At 43.0% G+C, this 17,346-nt stretch overlaps 1 protein-coding gene across 1 annotated transcript; it reads right to left on the bottom strand.

The window, feature by feature from the left end:
• Positions 1–8,571: 8,571 nt before the first annotated feature.
• Positions 8,572–16,999, bottom strand: LOC138998305 (zinc finger protein 211-like). The gene is made up of 3 exons (XM_070400363.1): positions 16,776–16,999; positions 11,518–11,641; positions 8,572–10,565 (listed from the first exon to the last, which is right to left on the bottom strand). Exons 1-3 carry the CDS (start codon positions 16,902–16,904, stop codon positions 9,157–9,159), a joined length of 1,662 nt encoding a protein of 553 aa, XP_070256464.1. The 5' UTR covers positions 16,905–16,999; the 3' UTR covers positions 8,572–9,156.
• Positions 17,000–17,346: the final 347 nt, after the last annotated feature.

Raw genomic sequence — 17,346 nt, 5'->3', positions numbered from 1 at the left:
TGTCCAATTTTCCTAACACCATTTATTTAACAGACTATCTTGTCTAAATTGTATGTTCTTGCTTCCCTTGTCAAAAATTAATTGAGCACAGTGGCTTGAGTCAATTTCTGGGTTCTCTATTCTGTTCCATCAAACTATATGCCTGTTCTTGTGGCAGTACCAGGCTATTTTGATTACAGTGGCTTTGTAGTATAACTTGATAACTGCTATTGTGATTCCTCCAATTTTGTTCTTTCTCAAGATTGCTGCAGCTATTTGGGGTCTTTTTGGTCCATGTAAATTTTTAGAGTGTTTTTTGTAGGACTGTGAAATGTGCCTTTGGTATTTTAATAGAGATGGCATTGAATCTGTAGACTGCTTGGGGTAATAGGGACATTTTAATGTTGATTCTACAAATCCTTGAACATAGTATATTTTCCACTTGTTTATATCTTTCTCTATCTCTATTTTCAATGTCCTCTAGTTTTTGGAGCACATGTCTTTTATCTTCTTGGTTAGATTTATTCCTAACTATCTCACTTTTTTGTTGTTTCAATGATAAATGGGATTGTTTTTTTAGTTTCTATTTCTGAAAGTTCACTATTGTATAAAAAATGCCATAGATTTCTGGTTGCTAATTTTATATCCTATTACATTTCTGAATTCATTTATTAAATCTAGTAATTTTTTATTGAGTCTTTAAGGTTTTTTATGTATAATATCATGTCATCTGCGAATGAGAGTTTTACTTCCTCCTTTCTAATTTGGATGCCTTTTATTTCTTCTTTTTGTCTGATCACTATGGCCAGTAATTTTCAGTACTATTTTGAACAAGAGTGTGAAGGCGGATATTCTTATTCCTGTTCTTAGGGGAAATAGTTTTAGTTTTTGCCCTTTGACTATGATGTTGGCTGCATGGTTGTCATATCTGGCCTTAGTTATATTGCGGTGTGTTACCTCTATTTCCAATTTGCTGAGAGTTTTTATCAAAAGGGTGTTGGATTTTGTCTAATGGTTTTTCTGCATCGATTGATATGATCATGTGGTGTTTGTTTTGCAATCTATTTTTGTCTTGCTATCTATTTATGTTCTGTATCACATTTATTGACTTGCAAATATTGTACCAGCCTTGCATCCCCAGAATTAATCCCACTTGGTCATGATGTATGATGTCTTTATTGTATTACTGGACCTGGTTTGCTAAAATTTTGTCAAGGATTTTAGTGTCTAGGTTCATCAGGGATATTGGCCTGTAGTTCTTTTTCTTTGTTGTCTCTTTATCTGGTTTTGAAATTAGGATAATGCTGGCTTTGTAAAAAGAGCTTAGAAGTGTTCTATCCTCTTGGATTTGTTGGAATGGTGTGAGGGGTTTAGTTGCTAGTTCTTCATTGAATATCTGGTAAAACTCTGTTTTGGTAAGCCATCTGAACCAGAGCTTTTATTCACTGGGAGTTTGTTTGTTTGTTTGTTTGTTTTTTAATTACTGCTTCAATTTTGTCAGTAGTTATTGGTCTATTCAGGTTTTCTGATTCTTCCTGAATGAGTTTTGGAAGGTTGTATTTTTCTAGGAATATGGGCCTTTTGTCCAGGTTGTCCCGTTTGTTGGAATAACATCTTTCATAGTATTTTATTACAGTCTTCTGTATTTCTGTGGGGTCAGTTTTTACTGCACCTCATTCGTTTCTGATTTTGTTTATTTGGGTCCTCTCTTTTTGTTTCCTGGTGAGCCTGGCTAGAGGTCAATCAACCTTGTTTTTCCTTTAGAAGAGCCAGTTATTGGTTGTATTGATCTTATGTATTGTCTTTTTGGTCTCTTTGTCATTTATTTACACTCTGATCTTTATTATTTCCTTCCTTCTACTTCTCTGAGCATTTCTTGTTGTTCTCTTTCTAATTCTTTATGTTGTAGTGCTAGATAACTTATTATCAGTTTTTCTTGTTTTGAGATAGGCTAATAGTGCTATGAACTTCCCTCTCAGGACAGATTTTACTGTGTCCCATAGGATTTGGATTGTTGTGTGTTCATTGTCATTTGTATCCAGGATCTTTTCCCCTTATTTTGATCTCCTTGGTAACCCATTCATTGTTTAATAACATGGTATTTAGCCTCCATATATTTGATTGTTTTTGAGCATTTTTATTGTAGCTGATTTCTAATTTCATGCCATTGTGGTCTGAGAACATGCTTGATATGATTTCAGTCTTCTTGAATTTGTAGAGACTTAGCTTGTGTCCTAACATGTGGTCTATCTTGGAAAATGTCCCATGTGCACTTAAGAGAATGTATGTTCCATATTTTTGGGATGGAATGTTCTGAAGATGTCAAGTAGTTCCAACTAGTCTAGTGAGAAATTTAGGATTGCAGTTTCTTTGTTGACCCTTTGTCTAGAAGATTTATCCAGTGATGTCACTGGGGTATTAAAGCCCCCTACTATGATTGTATTGCTGTCAATCTCTCCTTTGATATCATGCAGAAGTTTTATCATATATTTAGGTGCTCCTGTATTGGGTGCATATCTGTTTACCCAAGTTATAACCTCTTGTTGTATTATGAAGTAGTATTACAAAGTATTATGAAGTATTATGTAGTATTATGAAGTAGCCTTCTTTATCTCTTGTTATGGCCTCCATTTTGAGGTCTATTTTATCAGATATAAGTATTGCTACCTCAGCATTTTTTTTTTTTTCATTTCTATTTGCCTGGAAAAAAAAAAAATTCCCTCCCTTCACTTTCAGTTTCTGTGAGTCCTTTGTTCTGAGGTAGGTCTGTTCTAAATAGCACATATATTGTTCATGTTTTCTTATTCATCCAGCTACCCTATATCTTTTGATTGGAACACTTAATCCATTTATGTTTAAGGTTATTAATGGTAGGTACTTGCTTTTTGCCTTTTTTATTGTTTATGCCTGAGTTCCTTCTTCCCTTTCTATTTCTTCCTTTTTTTTTCAGCAGCCCCTTTAGCATTTCTTGCATTTCTGGCTTTGTGGTAATAAACTTCCTTGTCTGTGAACCTCCTGATTTCACCTTCAATTTTTAATAATAGCCTTGTTGGATAGAGTTTTCTTGAATTCAGTCCCTTGCTTTGCATCACTTTGTATACTTTATTCCATTCCCTTCTGGCCTGATGTGTTTCTTTCGAGAAATCAGTTAATGGCCTAATGGGAGATCCCTTGTTCGTAACTCTGTATCTCTCTGGCAGCCTTTAAGATTACTACTTTTTCATGGATGTTTCCCAATTCAAGTATGATGTGTCTTAGTGTCAGTCTTTTTGGGCTCATCTTGTTTGGGATACCCTGTGTTTCTTGGGTTGGTGTGACTTGTTTTCTTCCCAAAGTCAGGGAAGTTTTCTCTCATTATTTCTTCAAACAGGTTTTCTATTCCTTGCTCAGCTTCCTCTCCTTCTGGAACCCCTATTATGTGCATGTTGTTTTGTTTCATGTTATCCCAGAGCTGTCTTAGACTCTACTCCTGCTTTTTTATTTTTCTCCAGTTGCTGCACTGCTTGGGTGGTTTTTATTCTACTGTGTCTTCTATATGGCTGATTCAGTCCTCAGCTTCTTCTAGTCTCCCATTGAAACCTTCCATTGTGTTCTTTGTTGTATATATGTCATTCCTCATTTTCCCTTGATTCTTACACATGTTGGTGAATTTCTCATTCAGATGTTTGAGCATCCTTATAACCATTACTTTGAACTCTTCCTCTGACAAACTGCTTGCATCCATTTCATTTAGTTCCTTTTCTGGTGATTCCTCCTTGACTTTCATTGAGGATTGTTTCTTTGACTCCCCATTTTCTTTGCCCTTATCATTGATTCTATATATTAATCAAACTGATATGCTGCCCAGATTCTTTTCAATTAGGCTTATGTACTAGCTGTTTTGTAGTACCTAGTGGTGCAGTCTCTCAGGTCACCAGGACTGGGTATTCTAGGGAGGCATCCTACTTGAAATATTTGGGTTATTCTGATGTAATTAGGTCTTGAATGTTATTGTCCATTTCATAAATGGAGTCTCTTCTCAGGGTGTCTGATTATGTGGCTGGCTTCCTACCACATTGTGCCAACAGATGTGGAGGCGCTGGGACAAATGCACAAAATACAACAGGATAAGACATGACACAGAAAGAACAGAACACGAATGTACACAAGGCACCTATAACCCTGTCAAAAGTGACCACCAGAGGAAAGATAATTAGGAAAGAGAAAAGAGAACAAGAATGATAGCAAGGAGAAAAAAAAGAAAAAATAGGGGAAGAAAAAACACAACAAAACAAACAAAGCAAAAGGCACAAATAAGAAACACCCAGAAAAAAATGAGAGTGGCAAAATCTGTAGATGCTGAGCTTAAATAAAGAAAATAAGGTTAAGGAATTGGATAAATAGGGGAAGAACAACAGTTTACAACAGAGGATGAAGAAAAGAAATGAGAAGGCAAATAAAAATTTTTTGCAAAGGAGATTAAAGGAGACAGCAGAAAGCCCTACATTTAAGAAGTGAAGCAAGTTTAAAAATTAGGAGAAGAAAAGAGCAAGACAAGAGAGAAATAAAATAAAAAAGCATAGTGAAGAAAAAGAAAAGAGAAGGGGAAATGGAGTAGGGTCAGGGAAGAGGAAATTAGATATGTGAATAAACCAACAGAGACTAGAATAATAACACATCAATAAAGCAGATAAAGTAGATCCATTTGTAAAAAGGGGAAACAAAAAGAAAATCCAAAACCTAAAATGGGTAAAAGAGATGAAAAATGGGAATAACAAATGAGAAAGAAAAAGGTATAGAAAATAAGATGAAAGTAAAAACAACAATAAAAATTTTAAGATAATGAAAATAAAAAATGAAGTGTCGTTCACTTCGGATGAATTTTAAAGCCCCATGGCTGCTGGTGTAGGGCCCCACTCTTCTGTTCTGTCTGCTAATTTTGAGCTTCCTGTTAGGTACTGAGGTGATGGCCCTATCAGTCACTGCCTTTGGCTTTTAGCTCCCTGCTTGAAGCTCCAAGCGATTCACAGGTCTTCTGCTTGTGTCTGTCTGCACAGGCCATGGCTGCAAGCAGGCAGGGCCAATCTGCCGTCCTTGCCTGTGTCTGGCCTTCAGATTTAATCACTCAAGCATCTGTTTCTGACAGGCTTTAGGTGGGGGTGGTGCTGTTTCTCTTTCAGGGAATAAGATGGTTGTTTTTTCCTGACCCAGAGTTGCTCCTCCACATGTGTCCCAAAATATTACTCTTGTCTTGGCTGGTCAGAGATCCTTGTATTGAGACCAATGGGGGTTGGCTGGCAACCTGGAGTTTTTATCAGTCTGATTCTCCAAATAACAGGGTGGACGAGCCCTGCTTCCAATCCAGTCACTGGGCTTTTAGAGACTATTCAGACCAATAAGCTTGGCCTCTTCCTTTGTTTCCTCTGTAAAGCTCGAAATGCAGGGTGTGGCAGGCTGTATCTCCTGCCCTGAGCCTACTGGGAGAGGCTAGCTCTTATGGAGAGAAATGGCTGTTTAGGTTTGGAAGCTAAGACTGTCACACTTCTAGCAATATATCCCAAGAAATCAGAAACACCAATCAGAAAGGATATATGCACCCCTATGTTCATAACAGCACAATCATAGTTATAATGATTTGGAAATGAAGCAAGTTTAAAAATTAGCCTAAATGTCCAGCAGCAGATGAATGGATTAAATAACTGTGGTACATCTACACAATGCTGCTGTAAAAAAGAAGGAACTCTTACTATTTGCAAAAGCATGAATGGACCTAGAGCATTATGCTAAGGGAAATAAGGTCGTCAGAGAAAGATAAATATTGTATGATCTCACTCATTTGTGGAATATAATGAGCAACATAAACTGATGAACAAAAATAGAGGCAGCGTCATAGAAGCATTGAACAGGCCATCCAAACTAAGGGAAGGCGGGGAGGAAAAGGGATAAAAGATCAAACGGAGGACTTGCATGCTTGCAAATGAGCATAACCAGTGGACATAGACAGTAAGGGGCGAGGGTATGTCCTGGGGGGTAGGAGCAGCTGGGGAGAGGTCAATTGGGACAAGGAGACATGTTATAATTTTAAACATAAAGAATTTTTTAAAAGAATGTCCCAAAGCAGGACTCTTGGCCAGGTCTCCCTGCCCTGCTTTCCTCCTTAGCCTCTCCTCAGGCACCTCAAGGCTGTGCCTCTCTCCCAGCTCTAAATCCCTGGGTGAGTGTTTGCAATAGGAAAGTCCTGTGTTCTGGGTTTAGAGAATAAATGCAAAGACAAAACAATGAAACTGCTCTTTGGTCTCTCCTCTTTCATGGGGCAGCCTTTTGGGGCTTTTGCCTTTGGTCCAGTTTCCCTGGCAGCCAGCTGCCCTGTGGCTTTTCCTTACACAGTTGGGTGTTACCCAAATCGTGAAAGGACACAGCTTTGGTAAAACACAGCTTTCTCCTCACCCTCTGGGCCCACTGGCTGGCTGTCCTTCTCAAGCCCACTTCCCAGTTCTTGCCATTCTCCAGGCATCCTCTGCCCTTCCTTGTTGTAAACTGTCTGCTCAGCTGCATGTAATGTGTTAATGCCAGGTGGATGTTCTTTGATTTAATTGTATTTCCAGTCTGGGTCAGGACGAGATGCACAAAACCTGTGCCTATTTGGCCACCATTTATTTTATTTTTATTTTTTTTTATCACTTTCTGATCTTTGCTGTTAAAACCAGCCAGAGTGACCCGCCCCCCCCCCTCCCCCCGCAACTCACAATTGCACAGGGCAGGCTCCCTGCAGGCTCCCACCTGGAGCCTGCCATCCCTCCCCAGACTTCCTCAGTGAAGACCCCACTGACCAACGCTGGTTTCACCTCCCCCCATAGCTGCTGTCACCTGTCACAGGTATCCTGGTCCATTGGTACTGTCCTCCACTAGATGCCAGTTCCCAAGAACAGGGGACTCTGTATTTGGGGAATCTGAAACAGTTGGGCTCAACAGTATCCACAGCCTCAGTCTTTATGTGTCCCTTATGCCCACCCATGGCTGCTGACCCTCCATCCAGTCTGATTCAAGTTCTCAGCCCTACAGCCTTCCCTCAGCCCACCCACTCAAGGAACCTGGCCCATGAGCTGGCAGAAACATGTTCACAGGCACCCAACCTCTCTGCCCCTCAACCACACACCCCAGCAGCACACTATTTCCCAGAATCCAGGAACTATCCCCTCATTGCAGGTCTTCCATGCACAGGCAAAACTTAGGGAGGGGGCACACCAACCGCAACCTATCCTCCAAATGTGGAATTATATTGAGACCAAGCCTCTCCTTCTGGAAACACTTGTATTGCAGAATGTTCTCACCATTGAAAACACACAGCACCATATCCTGGAGAACCCATGCTACCTCCAGGACTGGCTGTGCAATGGGGTGGGGGAGTGGTGTGCTATATTTTTAAAAAATTAAAGTGTAAAATAATCCCTAAAATGAAAAAAATTGACTCAAACACCAGTGGGCCTCAGAGGTGTGAGTGGGTTGGCTGAAGGCAGGATTTTCTAAAGGTAAACTGATTTGGGGGCCCCTAGCATCATGGGGCTTCTCCCAAATATAGTAGGTTCATTTGCAGCAGGCTAGGTGCCTGGGGGTGGGGAAGAGCAAGCTGGAGGGAGCACTGGATGGAGACAGAAGAGCCCTGGCCAGCACATCTCAGGCAGACACAGAACCCAAATCCCTCCCAGGGCCTTGCCTGGGCCTCCTTTCTACTAAACCCTGGGAAGGGCACAGTGTGCCCAGCTGCAGTGGGAACATCCCAGGAAAGGGCAGGAAAGAATGAGCAAAGGTGGGCTGTGCAGGCAGAGGCCCCATCTCAGGACACCAGGGTGAATGCTTGGGTTTTTTTGGTAATCCTCACCTGAGGATATTTTTCCATTGATTTTTAGACAGAGTGCAAGAGAAGGGGGACAGAAAGAGAGAGACTGAGAGAAAAAAAAATAGATGCCTCCTACATAGCCCTATAGGGGCAAGGATCAAATCTGCAGGTTAGAACCACAAAGTCACACAGTCTTTATTTCACGGCCTTGGGCAGCAATGCAATATGACCAATATTGGTCAAGGAATTATTTTCTTGCATTATGCTATCCCTCCGAAAGCACAGAAAGTTTTGGATCCACACAATATCTGTTAAATCTACATGATGACAGATCACAATCGTGCTTGAAAATCATCCCTGGAAGTGAATATAACAAATTAAAGGTACAAAAGAAAAAAACATCTTTACTAAAAGATCATAAACCAGAACAGAGGACAGCAAGCGGTTTGCAGGTTGGTGAATTAGAACCTGGAACAATTCATCACAGGATAATGTACGAACCACATGTCTATGAAAGAGGCAGCACCTATTAGCTGAGGACAGGTGCCCTTGATGAACCCAGGTGCATTACCCCATCAGAGAAAAATGAATGAAGATCGTGTCAAGAGCTGGAGTTATCATAATGTTCTCAAGAACAAGTGAGAACACAGAATACATTTCCCCTGAGCACGCAGGGGTTGGGACTGATACACACTCTTCAGGTGAGCCAGGTGGTAGAGGGGAAATTGTTACAGAGAACTGGAATAAATCAAGCAATGCTCAGAGAGTTTGGAGTCACACTTTATTCACCGCAGTGGGCTTAGAGGAAATAAATTCAAATTCTAAGCAGAGCTACAAGCAGAACTTCCCTTTTTATTAAAGAGCCAGCCCTATGTGTGCTTAGTGGTTATCTTGCTGGTGGCCTTTAAGACATTACAGTTCTATCCAATTAAAAAATACACCTGGCATGGCATTGAGAGTATGGTGTATCTAGTCTCTGGCCTACAAGGTCAGACAGCTAAGTTTATCTTCCTCATTATTCAAGCAGGCTAAAGCAGGCTAGAAAGGAAAGTTATTTTTTTTTTTTTTTTAGAAAAAGAGACCGTCTAAAGAATGGCAGAGAATTCCAAACAGTAGTTTTACAAAATAGGGGTTAGCTTTCTCAAAATCCCTTCAGCCACAAATCAATCAAGTATTAGTTCTGGGCATCTTACCAAGTGCAATTCATCTCCTTCAAGCCACACTTGTACCAGAAACTTAGGAGGAATCTAGCAGAGTGTATGTTCCATTAAAAAGGGGTTTAAATTCAGGAAAATAGGTCCCAAAGAGTCACCATCACTGTTGTTATTCTAAGTGAATAAAATAAAACACTCCCCACACATTTAATACTTCTCTCCAGTGTGAACTCTCAGATGTTTAATAAGACTATTTTTTTGGGTAAAAGACTTTCCACATTCAGTACATTCATACGGCTTCCCTCCATTGTGAACTCTGAGGTGATCAGTGAGATGAGCCCTTCGACGAAAGGACATCCCACATTCTCTACACTCATATGGCTTCTCTCCAGTGTGAACAGTCTGATGTTCAATGAGGTGATCCCTTTCACAAAAGGACATCCCACATTCTCTACACGCATACGGATTCTCTCCAGTGTGAACTCTGAGGTGTACAGTGAGGTGAGCCCTTAGACGAAAGGACATCCCACATTCTCTACACTCATATGGATATGGCTTCCCTCCAGTGTGAACTTTGAGGTGCCTAGTGAGGTGATACCTTCGAGGAAAGGACATCCCACATTCTCTACACTCATACAGCTTCTCTCCAGTGTGAACTCTGAGGTGTCTAGCGAGGTTAGCCCTTAGACAAAAGGACTTTCCACATTCTGTACACTCATATGGCTTCTCTCCAGTGTGAACTCTGAGGTGTACATTGAGGTGAGACCTTTGACGAAAGGATACCCCACATTCTCTACACTTATATGGCCTTTCTCCTATGTGAACTTTGTTGTGTTGTTTGAGGGTAGACTTATAACTGAAAAACTTCCCACAATGTCTGCACTCATATGGCTTCTCTCCAGTGTGAACTCTCTGGTGTTTAATGAGTGCGGGTCTTTTTCTGAAGAACTTCCCACATTCATTACACCCATATCGCTTTTCTTCAGTGTGAACTCTCTTATGTCGAATGACGTTCAAGTTTTGTCTAAACACTTTCCTACATTTGTTACATTCATAAATCAGTTCCCCAGAACACACACCCTGACATTGAACAACTTTCAGGTTGTGGCTGGCAGCGTTTTCACATTCACCCCACTGGTGATGACTTCTTGCATCAAGCAATTCCTGTGAAATCTCACTGCCACAGTGTAGCTCCTCAATGTTGAGAGTGGCCTGGTGCTGGGGAAGCTGTGAGTTGTATTGCAAGTCTTCCCCAACCTCCCTGCTGGCTGAAGGCACTGAAGATAAGGAGAAGCTGCACCTGCTTACAAAGGAGGCCCCGTCCATAGCTTCTTTCCAGGGCTCCTCTCCACATTCATTCCTCTGTTGCTGGTGAGGGTTTGCACTGAAACAGACGTCTCCAACACATACATCAGTACAGAAGGCTTTCTGCTCAAAGTATGCTGCATGTGACCCTGTCAGGTGCAAAATATCTTTTAACACAGAGAAACACCGCTTACACAGAGGGATCTTCTGGGTGGCTGGAGCTGTCTTAGAAGCCCTGACCTTTGACTCTCCTTGTATAGATACACTCTGAATTGAACAGGCCTCCTCATCTTCCATTTTATGCCAACAACCTGAAAAGTGAGAAATGGTGAGGAAATGACTGTTTAATGTGTGACAGGGGGACTTCCCATTGCAAAAGTGTGTTACACATCACACCTTGGTCCCATGAAAATGTCTGAAAATAAGAGATGTGCAGGAAGGATTAATAAGAGACTCTCATGACTTTCTGGGCTAATGAAGATCACAACACAGGGAGGCCTCACCAGAAATATGACACAAACATGGCAAGCACCACATGGAATAGAATATGGATCTCCGGCTAATACTTCAACTAACAGCATTTAGCATGGCTTATCTGCTGGGGACCAGGGCGAGCTGTGCAAGAGGTTGGTTCTGCCTTACTCCAAGTAAAATTCAATAATGGAATAGCTGGTAATTAGCACTTATGTGCACTTCATAACTCATGTGCAAGAATAATGTTGCAGAATAATGCAGAGGCACCAAGGCAGAGAAATAGGTGATACAGAAATGACCAGTCTCCACTGGGCCAGAGCAATACAGCTTGCTATAGTATTCAGGGAAGAAAATATTACAAACATCTGAATGGGGGCCTTACGAGAACAGCCCATGGTTCATGTAGGTAAAGACCATAACATGGCACAGGCTACCATTAAGAACCTTTACCTAGAGAAAGAGTGCAGAAGTGGAAGCAATACATGTGGACACTGTCAGCCTCCCATGAAGAGAAGGTGCAAGCTGGGACCCATTAAGCTCACTGCAAGACTCCTGATTCCCTAACACTTCCTGTACTTTTTGACGTTATGGGTGTTAGGGATGTTCATGGAGTCCTTTACTCAGGGCTCCCCATCCAGCTTATCCCTGGCAGCCACAGCACATTTGACAGGACAGTGGGGGACATTAGCAGAGGCAATGTTCTGGCTGTGGAAGAGAGAAAGCTATCGCTGAGGAATAAAGGAAGAGAGGTCATCACCTCAGGACACTGGGAGAATGTGGAGGTCTTACCTAGAGATGATACAAGTGAAAAAACTTCCAGCATCACATCGTAGTACAGAAGTCTCTGAGCCTCATCAAGGAGCCCCCACTCCTCCTGAGAGAAGGCAATGGCCACGTCCTTAAAGTTCATATCCTGTCATAATGGGGACAGTTCAGCCTATGATCAGATTCACTCCTAAGTTTATAAGTCTGTCATAATCCCCACCCTCCACACCCATCTGCTCTTTACACTCTTCACATCAGATTAAATACCAGGCCTTCATCCAATGAAAGGCACTGTCTTCTTATTTTCCTGTTGATATTTTTCTTCCCACAACAATTAAGGCAGTTGAGCAGATAGAAGATACCTGAGCTCTGGACCTCCCATGTATGCCACACTGCCTCTTATAAATACAGTGGGTGTCAAAAGCATAAGTTAGACAGGGATGTTGTCCATAAAGAGAGTGTGAGTGATTTGATACTGTTTTCTCAGGAAATAGCATTATAGTCCCTCCGACTGTTCCTCTAAGACAGAGGTCAGCAAACTCATTAGTCAACAGAGCCAAATATCAACAGTACAACGATTGAAATTTCTTTTGAGAGCCAAATTTTTTAAACTTAAACTACATAGGTAGGTACATTGTTATTAACTCAATTAGGGTACTCCTAAGCTGGCCTTTGCTAAAAACGTCCTCAATCTGATTGAGGTATGTTCGCTGAGGTCGACACCTTCCAACTCTCCCATCCACACTCATCTTGTATACTTGTTTCATCTATCTCAGTGGTCGGCAAACTCATTAGTCAACAGAGCCAACTATCAACAGTACTTCTTCAAAATAGACTCGCCCAGGCCAAAAACAGACTTCTACGCATGGGCCATGAAGTTTCAATCACACTGTACATGCGCGCCCACACGTGGTATTTTGTGTAAGAGCCACACTCAAGGGGCCAAAGAGCCGAATGTGGCTCTCGAGCCACAGTTTACCGACCACGGCTCTAAGACACCAAAAACGTGGCATCACAATTCACCCTCTTGACCCTAATCCCAAGATGCTGAAGCCATAATTTTCACAATCTGCTGCACATAGTTCTTTGTACACCACTTCTCTCTCACAGCTTCATTCCCAGAGGCACAACTTCAAACTAATGCAAACATGCGGAGGCGTGGGTGAATTTTATCCTAATCACCTTCTTTTCCAAAATTATAGTTCACCACCTCCATAATCTCGTTCTCTCTTACCCTTCTATCTTACCCATGGCAGTGGAGATTTACAAGCCTGGGTAACACTGATGAATCTACCTCATTCCCATCAACCAGTGTGTCACTCCCAACAACAAAAGGCAGGTGGTTAGTTAAACAGCACCTAAGCTCTTAACCTAGAATGTAGCACACCCCTCTTTACAGGCAATTATCCTAAAATTCACCTTCTTGTTACATCCAGGCATCACCAGAAATACACTCTTCCTTCATTCACTCTTATGTCAATGTCAGGGTGCTGTGGCCATGAATTCACATTCCATCTCCAAGTGTACATCACTCTTTGTACCACACCTCTCTTAAACCTGCACTCCCACAGTCCCAGCCCCCATGTTCATCTCCTGGCCTTTTACTTATTACTCAGCATGTGTGCTCCAGAGGATGGTTGCCAAATTAAAACAGGATCAAGCACTGACCAGACTCTGATAGTCCTCACTCATAGAGGCAGTCTTGTGTCTTGCTATGTAGGCCTTCACTTTTTTTTTTCTTCAACCTCAACTATTAAGAACAACAATCAGATCTCAGATATCCATAGCCCACCTCCTGTGATGTTGCACTTGATTTCCCTTCACTAGTCACAGCCAACATCTCTCCCTTAACCTTCAATCAAGTCCCAGCCCCAATGGCCCTCTGCAGCAAGCCCAGTGAGTCTCACAGATGACCACTCAAGCCTCTTAGCTAATCCACAAGACTGACTGCAAGTCCCCACAGCCAGGACACAACAAGGGTCACAACAAAATCCTGGTGAGAGTTTAGAAATGTTATGTACCAGCCCTATCATGTTTGAATTACTCTTTGGCCTCCATTTAATCTCAAGTCCACTCATCCTTTAAAGGCCTTGACCACTGCAAAACGATTATCTCTTCCCCACACTCTACATGAAAACTTCTTTCCCTATGCTGTGTTGTGACAGCCACCTCCCACAAACAGTGGCCCCAGCAAGAAAGCCAGTCCTGAGAAACCAAGATGGTGGCATAGGTAAACACCGGAAATTGCTGCCTCCCACAACAACTTCAAAACTACAACTAAAAGATAAAACAGACACCATCCAGAACCACAGGAAGCCTGGCTGAGTGGAAATTCTACAACTAGAAGGAAAGAGAAAAGCATACCAAGACTCAGAGGAGGTGTGGAAGTAAAGTGCAGAAGTACGGAGGCACATGTGGAAAGGGCTGGCAGCTGAGGACACGGTTGTCTTTTTCAATCGGGAGGGAGTCTCAAGCGCCCGACTGCTCTGAACTCCAGTTCCGGGTGAGTCTCTGGGGACCCAGACCCATATGGGTAGAGGTTGACTGTCTGGCATCCGTCGGACCTCGAGGGCAGCTTTCTCTCAGAGGTGCTTGCAGCGAATACCGGAACACTAGGAAGCAGGGCCTCTTAGGACAGGACTGAGGAGCAGCCATAGCTGCTTGCTCCACCCTGTTGATCCCCTGGGACACCGCCCCGCCCAAGTTGTGCGCCAGCTTTTGCATATGAAAGGCTTGGCCCTTTGCAATCTGAAAACTACCTAACCAACTGCAGATTGCATTCCTTCACAGCTGAGCTCCTGCTAGGTAGCCTCAGGCAGAGACTAAATTAGTACCTCCTTAGAGATCCAAGAGCCAGTGTACCCAGGGGTCAGAGTGGGACCATCCAGATTACAACTACTCAGATCCATAAGGGACACACTAAGGGGACAGACTCAGTGAGCACCAAAGCCTCATCGAAGCAAGTCTTGCCCCAGAAGGGTATCTCCAGCACAGAAGTTCTCCCACTGCAGACACCGCTGATTCTCACAGCCAATTGGCCTGGAGGTCAATTCCTCCCAGTGATACCTACAACAAGACTGTGCACAAAGCCCACAAGGGGGTGCACCAAGAGTGTCCACCTCAGGTAATTGGGGAGGCTGAGCCACTGGGCCCTATTGGACACCTAGCACATAAAGCCACTCTATCAACAAAGGGAAGCATAAAAAATGCGGAGACAAAGAAACAGGTCACAAATGACAGAAATGGAGGAGAGCAAATTACTGGATATAGAGTTCAAAACCACACTTATAAGGTTTTTCAAGAATTTTCTAGAAACTGCTGATAAATTTAGTAAGACCCTCAAGAAATCTAGTGAGACAGCTGATAAATTTAATAAGATCCTCAATAAGTCTAGTGAGACCCTCGAGGTTGTGAAAAAGGACCAACTAGAATGTAAGTATACACTAACTTAAATAAAGAATATTATACAGACATCCAACAGCAGACTAGAGGATCGCAAGAATCAAGTCAAAAATACGAAGAAGCAAAAAATACCCAACCAGAAAAGCAAAAAGAAAAAATAATCCAACAATATGAAGATAGTGTAAGGAGCCTCTGAGACAGCTCCAAGCGTACCAACATCTGAATTATAGGGGTGCCAGAAGATGAGAGAGAGCAAGATATTGAAACCCTATTTGAAGAAATAATGACAGAAAACTTCCCCTACCTGGTGAAAGAAATAGACTTACAAGTCTAGGAAGCGCAGAGAACCCCAAACAAAAGGAATCCAAAGAGGACCACACCAAGACACATCATAATTAAAATGCCAAGAGCAAAATACAAAGAGAGAACCTTAAAAGCAGCAAGAGAAAGACAGTTACCTACAAGGGAGTATGCATACGACTGTCAGCTGATTTCTCAACAGAAACTTTGCAGGCCCGAGGGGAATGGCAAGAAATATTCAAAGTGATGAATGCCAAGAACCTACAACCAAGATTACTTTATCCAGCAAAGCTATCATTCAGAATTGAAGGTCAGATAAAGAGCTTCACAGATAAGGAAAAAGCTAAAGGAGTTCATCACCACCAAACCAGTATTATATTAAATGCTGAAAGGTATCCTTTAAGAAGAGGAAGAAGAAAAAGGTAAACATACAAATTATGAACAACAAATACACATCTATCAACAAGTGAATCTAAAAATCAAGTGAATAAATAATCTGATAACAGAAATAAAAAAAGCCAGTCCTCAAGCTCACACTGTCCCTTCTGACCTACCAACCTGACCATGATTTCCTGTATTAAAGTGATGTACAGTCCTGGATTATGTGTCTCAGTTGATTGAGCATAGACCCATGCACTGGTGAAGTCACATGCCTGGGTTGTGGGCTAGATTCACAGTAGAGATTGTGCAAGTGGCAACCAATCCTTGTTTTTTGCTCATCCCTGTTTCCCTCTCTCTCTTCCTCTCCCTTTCTTTCTACATCTAATATCAATAAAAATATACATGTATTTTTAAAAATATACCTGCAGGTTCCTGAATCAGCTCACTCTTCACTGCTTGCCTTTGCACATTCTGGACCCTATGTCTGGAGGACCTCGCACTCATTACACTGGTTGACACAAACAAGGTCCAGGTCATGAAGCCCTAGTCCTGGCCTTAGGAGTCTGGGTTGAGTGTCTGTTCAAAGTCCCCAGGTCCACGAGATACAAGAGCAGCTGACAGTCCCAGGAATCTACTCTCTCAGAGGTCACAAGTGTGTGAGGCCCTGAAATACACTCCACAAACCCGTACACCTAATTCATTCTGCATTTGTAGGAATTTGTGAAAAGAAAATGGTCTGTTGTCAGCCTGGCGCCCACCAGGCTCTATGGGCTCAGGCTGCTCATGCCCAGCCCCGAGGCCAGGTGCCCTCCAGATGCCTGTGTTATCTCAGGGCTCAGTCCTCAGGGCTCACTCTGCCGGTTCCCTTATCATTTACAGGACTTCCCCTCCCTGTCCACAGCTGCTGTCCTCTGTCTTCTAGTCTGTCCTTCCTCTGAGCAATGTTAGGAAAAGTTAGAATCCGGCCTCAGAAAATGTCCCTATTTTTTTCACAACCATCTATGGCCCCAGCGTTCTGAGAGTGAAAGTAAAACTCCTCCTGCAAAACCTCACCTCATCTCTCTGTTGCCTTTACACCCACAACAGGCCCGGTTCCCGAGTCCTCCCTGCTCAGTCGCACCATCACGTCCTTACAAGGCGGCTCTGCAGCCTTTCACCCTCTTCCCCCATCAGCCATGTGTCGCCCACGAGGGACTCACCATTCTGAGCGCGGGGACCTGGGCGGCGGCACCTGAGAGGCGCCGGTCCCCAAGGCTGGAGGGTGAAATGGGGTCAGGCTGCGGGGACGCTGTGAGCAGAGAGGAGTCCGGGGGGCACGGAGATGCCATTCTCGGGCTGTTGGGGCTCAAACAGGCTCGCTGCCTCCCAGGCCTCCTCCTCCTCACGACCAGCGCCCTGAAGCCTGCGAATCTGTGAACAAAGACCTAAAAAGTTAAAATGACCACCGGGAGGTGGAAGACGGAAATCCCGCCCTAGCCGGATGCGCAGACACCAAAATGCTCTTTAGCTCCGCCCACATGCGTGTAGTGCCTTCTGGGTAATGTAGTTTTCTCAACCGCCCGGTGTAGTTGAGTGGCTAGTATCCCAGCCACTGACTTAGGTGAATAAAGGTGTTGTGGTAGAGAGAGTGAAGGCTGGGGAGGTACTTGACGGGACCAGAGGCCTAGCTAACTGGAGCTGACTAACAGATCTTTGAGGGGAAGAGGTGGGAGGAATTCAGGAGATCCACCAAAGAATATATACAGAGGGGGGGAATGGGAGACATCGATA

Source organism: Myotis yumanensis, unplaced genomic scaffold, assembly GCF_028538775.1.
Source record: "Myotis yumanensis isolate MYYU_CA2020_CCGP unplaced genomic scaffold, mMyoYum1.0.hap1 SCAF_20, whole genome shotgun sequence".
Taxonomy (NCBI): Eukaryota; Metazoa; Chordata; class Mammalia; order Chiroptera; family Vespertilionidae; genus Myotis; species Myotis yumanensis.
The sequence above is the reverse complement of the archived record's forward strand: the minus strand, read 5'-3'. Positions and strand labels throughout refer to the sequence as shown.

Excerpts from the sequence above, each read along its gene's own strand:
- LOC138998305 (XM_070400363.1), bottom strand. The coding sequence starts at position 16,904 with ATGGCATCTCCGTGCCCCCCGGACTCCTCTCTGCTCACAGCGTCCCCG. Across the intron at positions 11,642-16,775 it reads AGGTCCCCGCGCTCAGAATG|GATATGAACTTTAAGGACGT; the intron begins GTGAGTCCCTCG and ends CCATTATGACAG. Across the intron at positions 10,566-11,517 it reads TTCACTTGTATCATCTCTAG|GTTGTTGGCATAAAATGGAA; the intron begins GTAAGACCTCCA and ends CTCACTTTTCAG.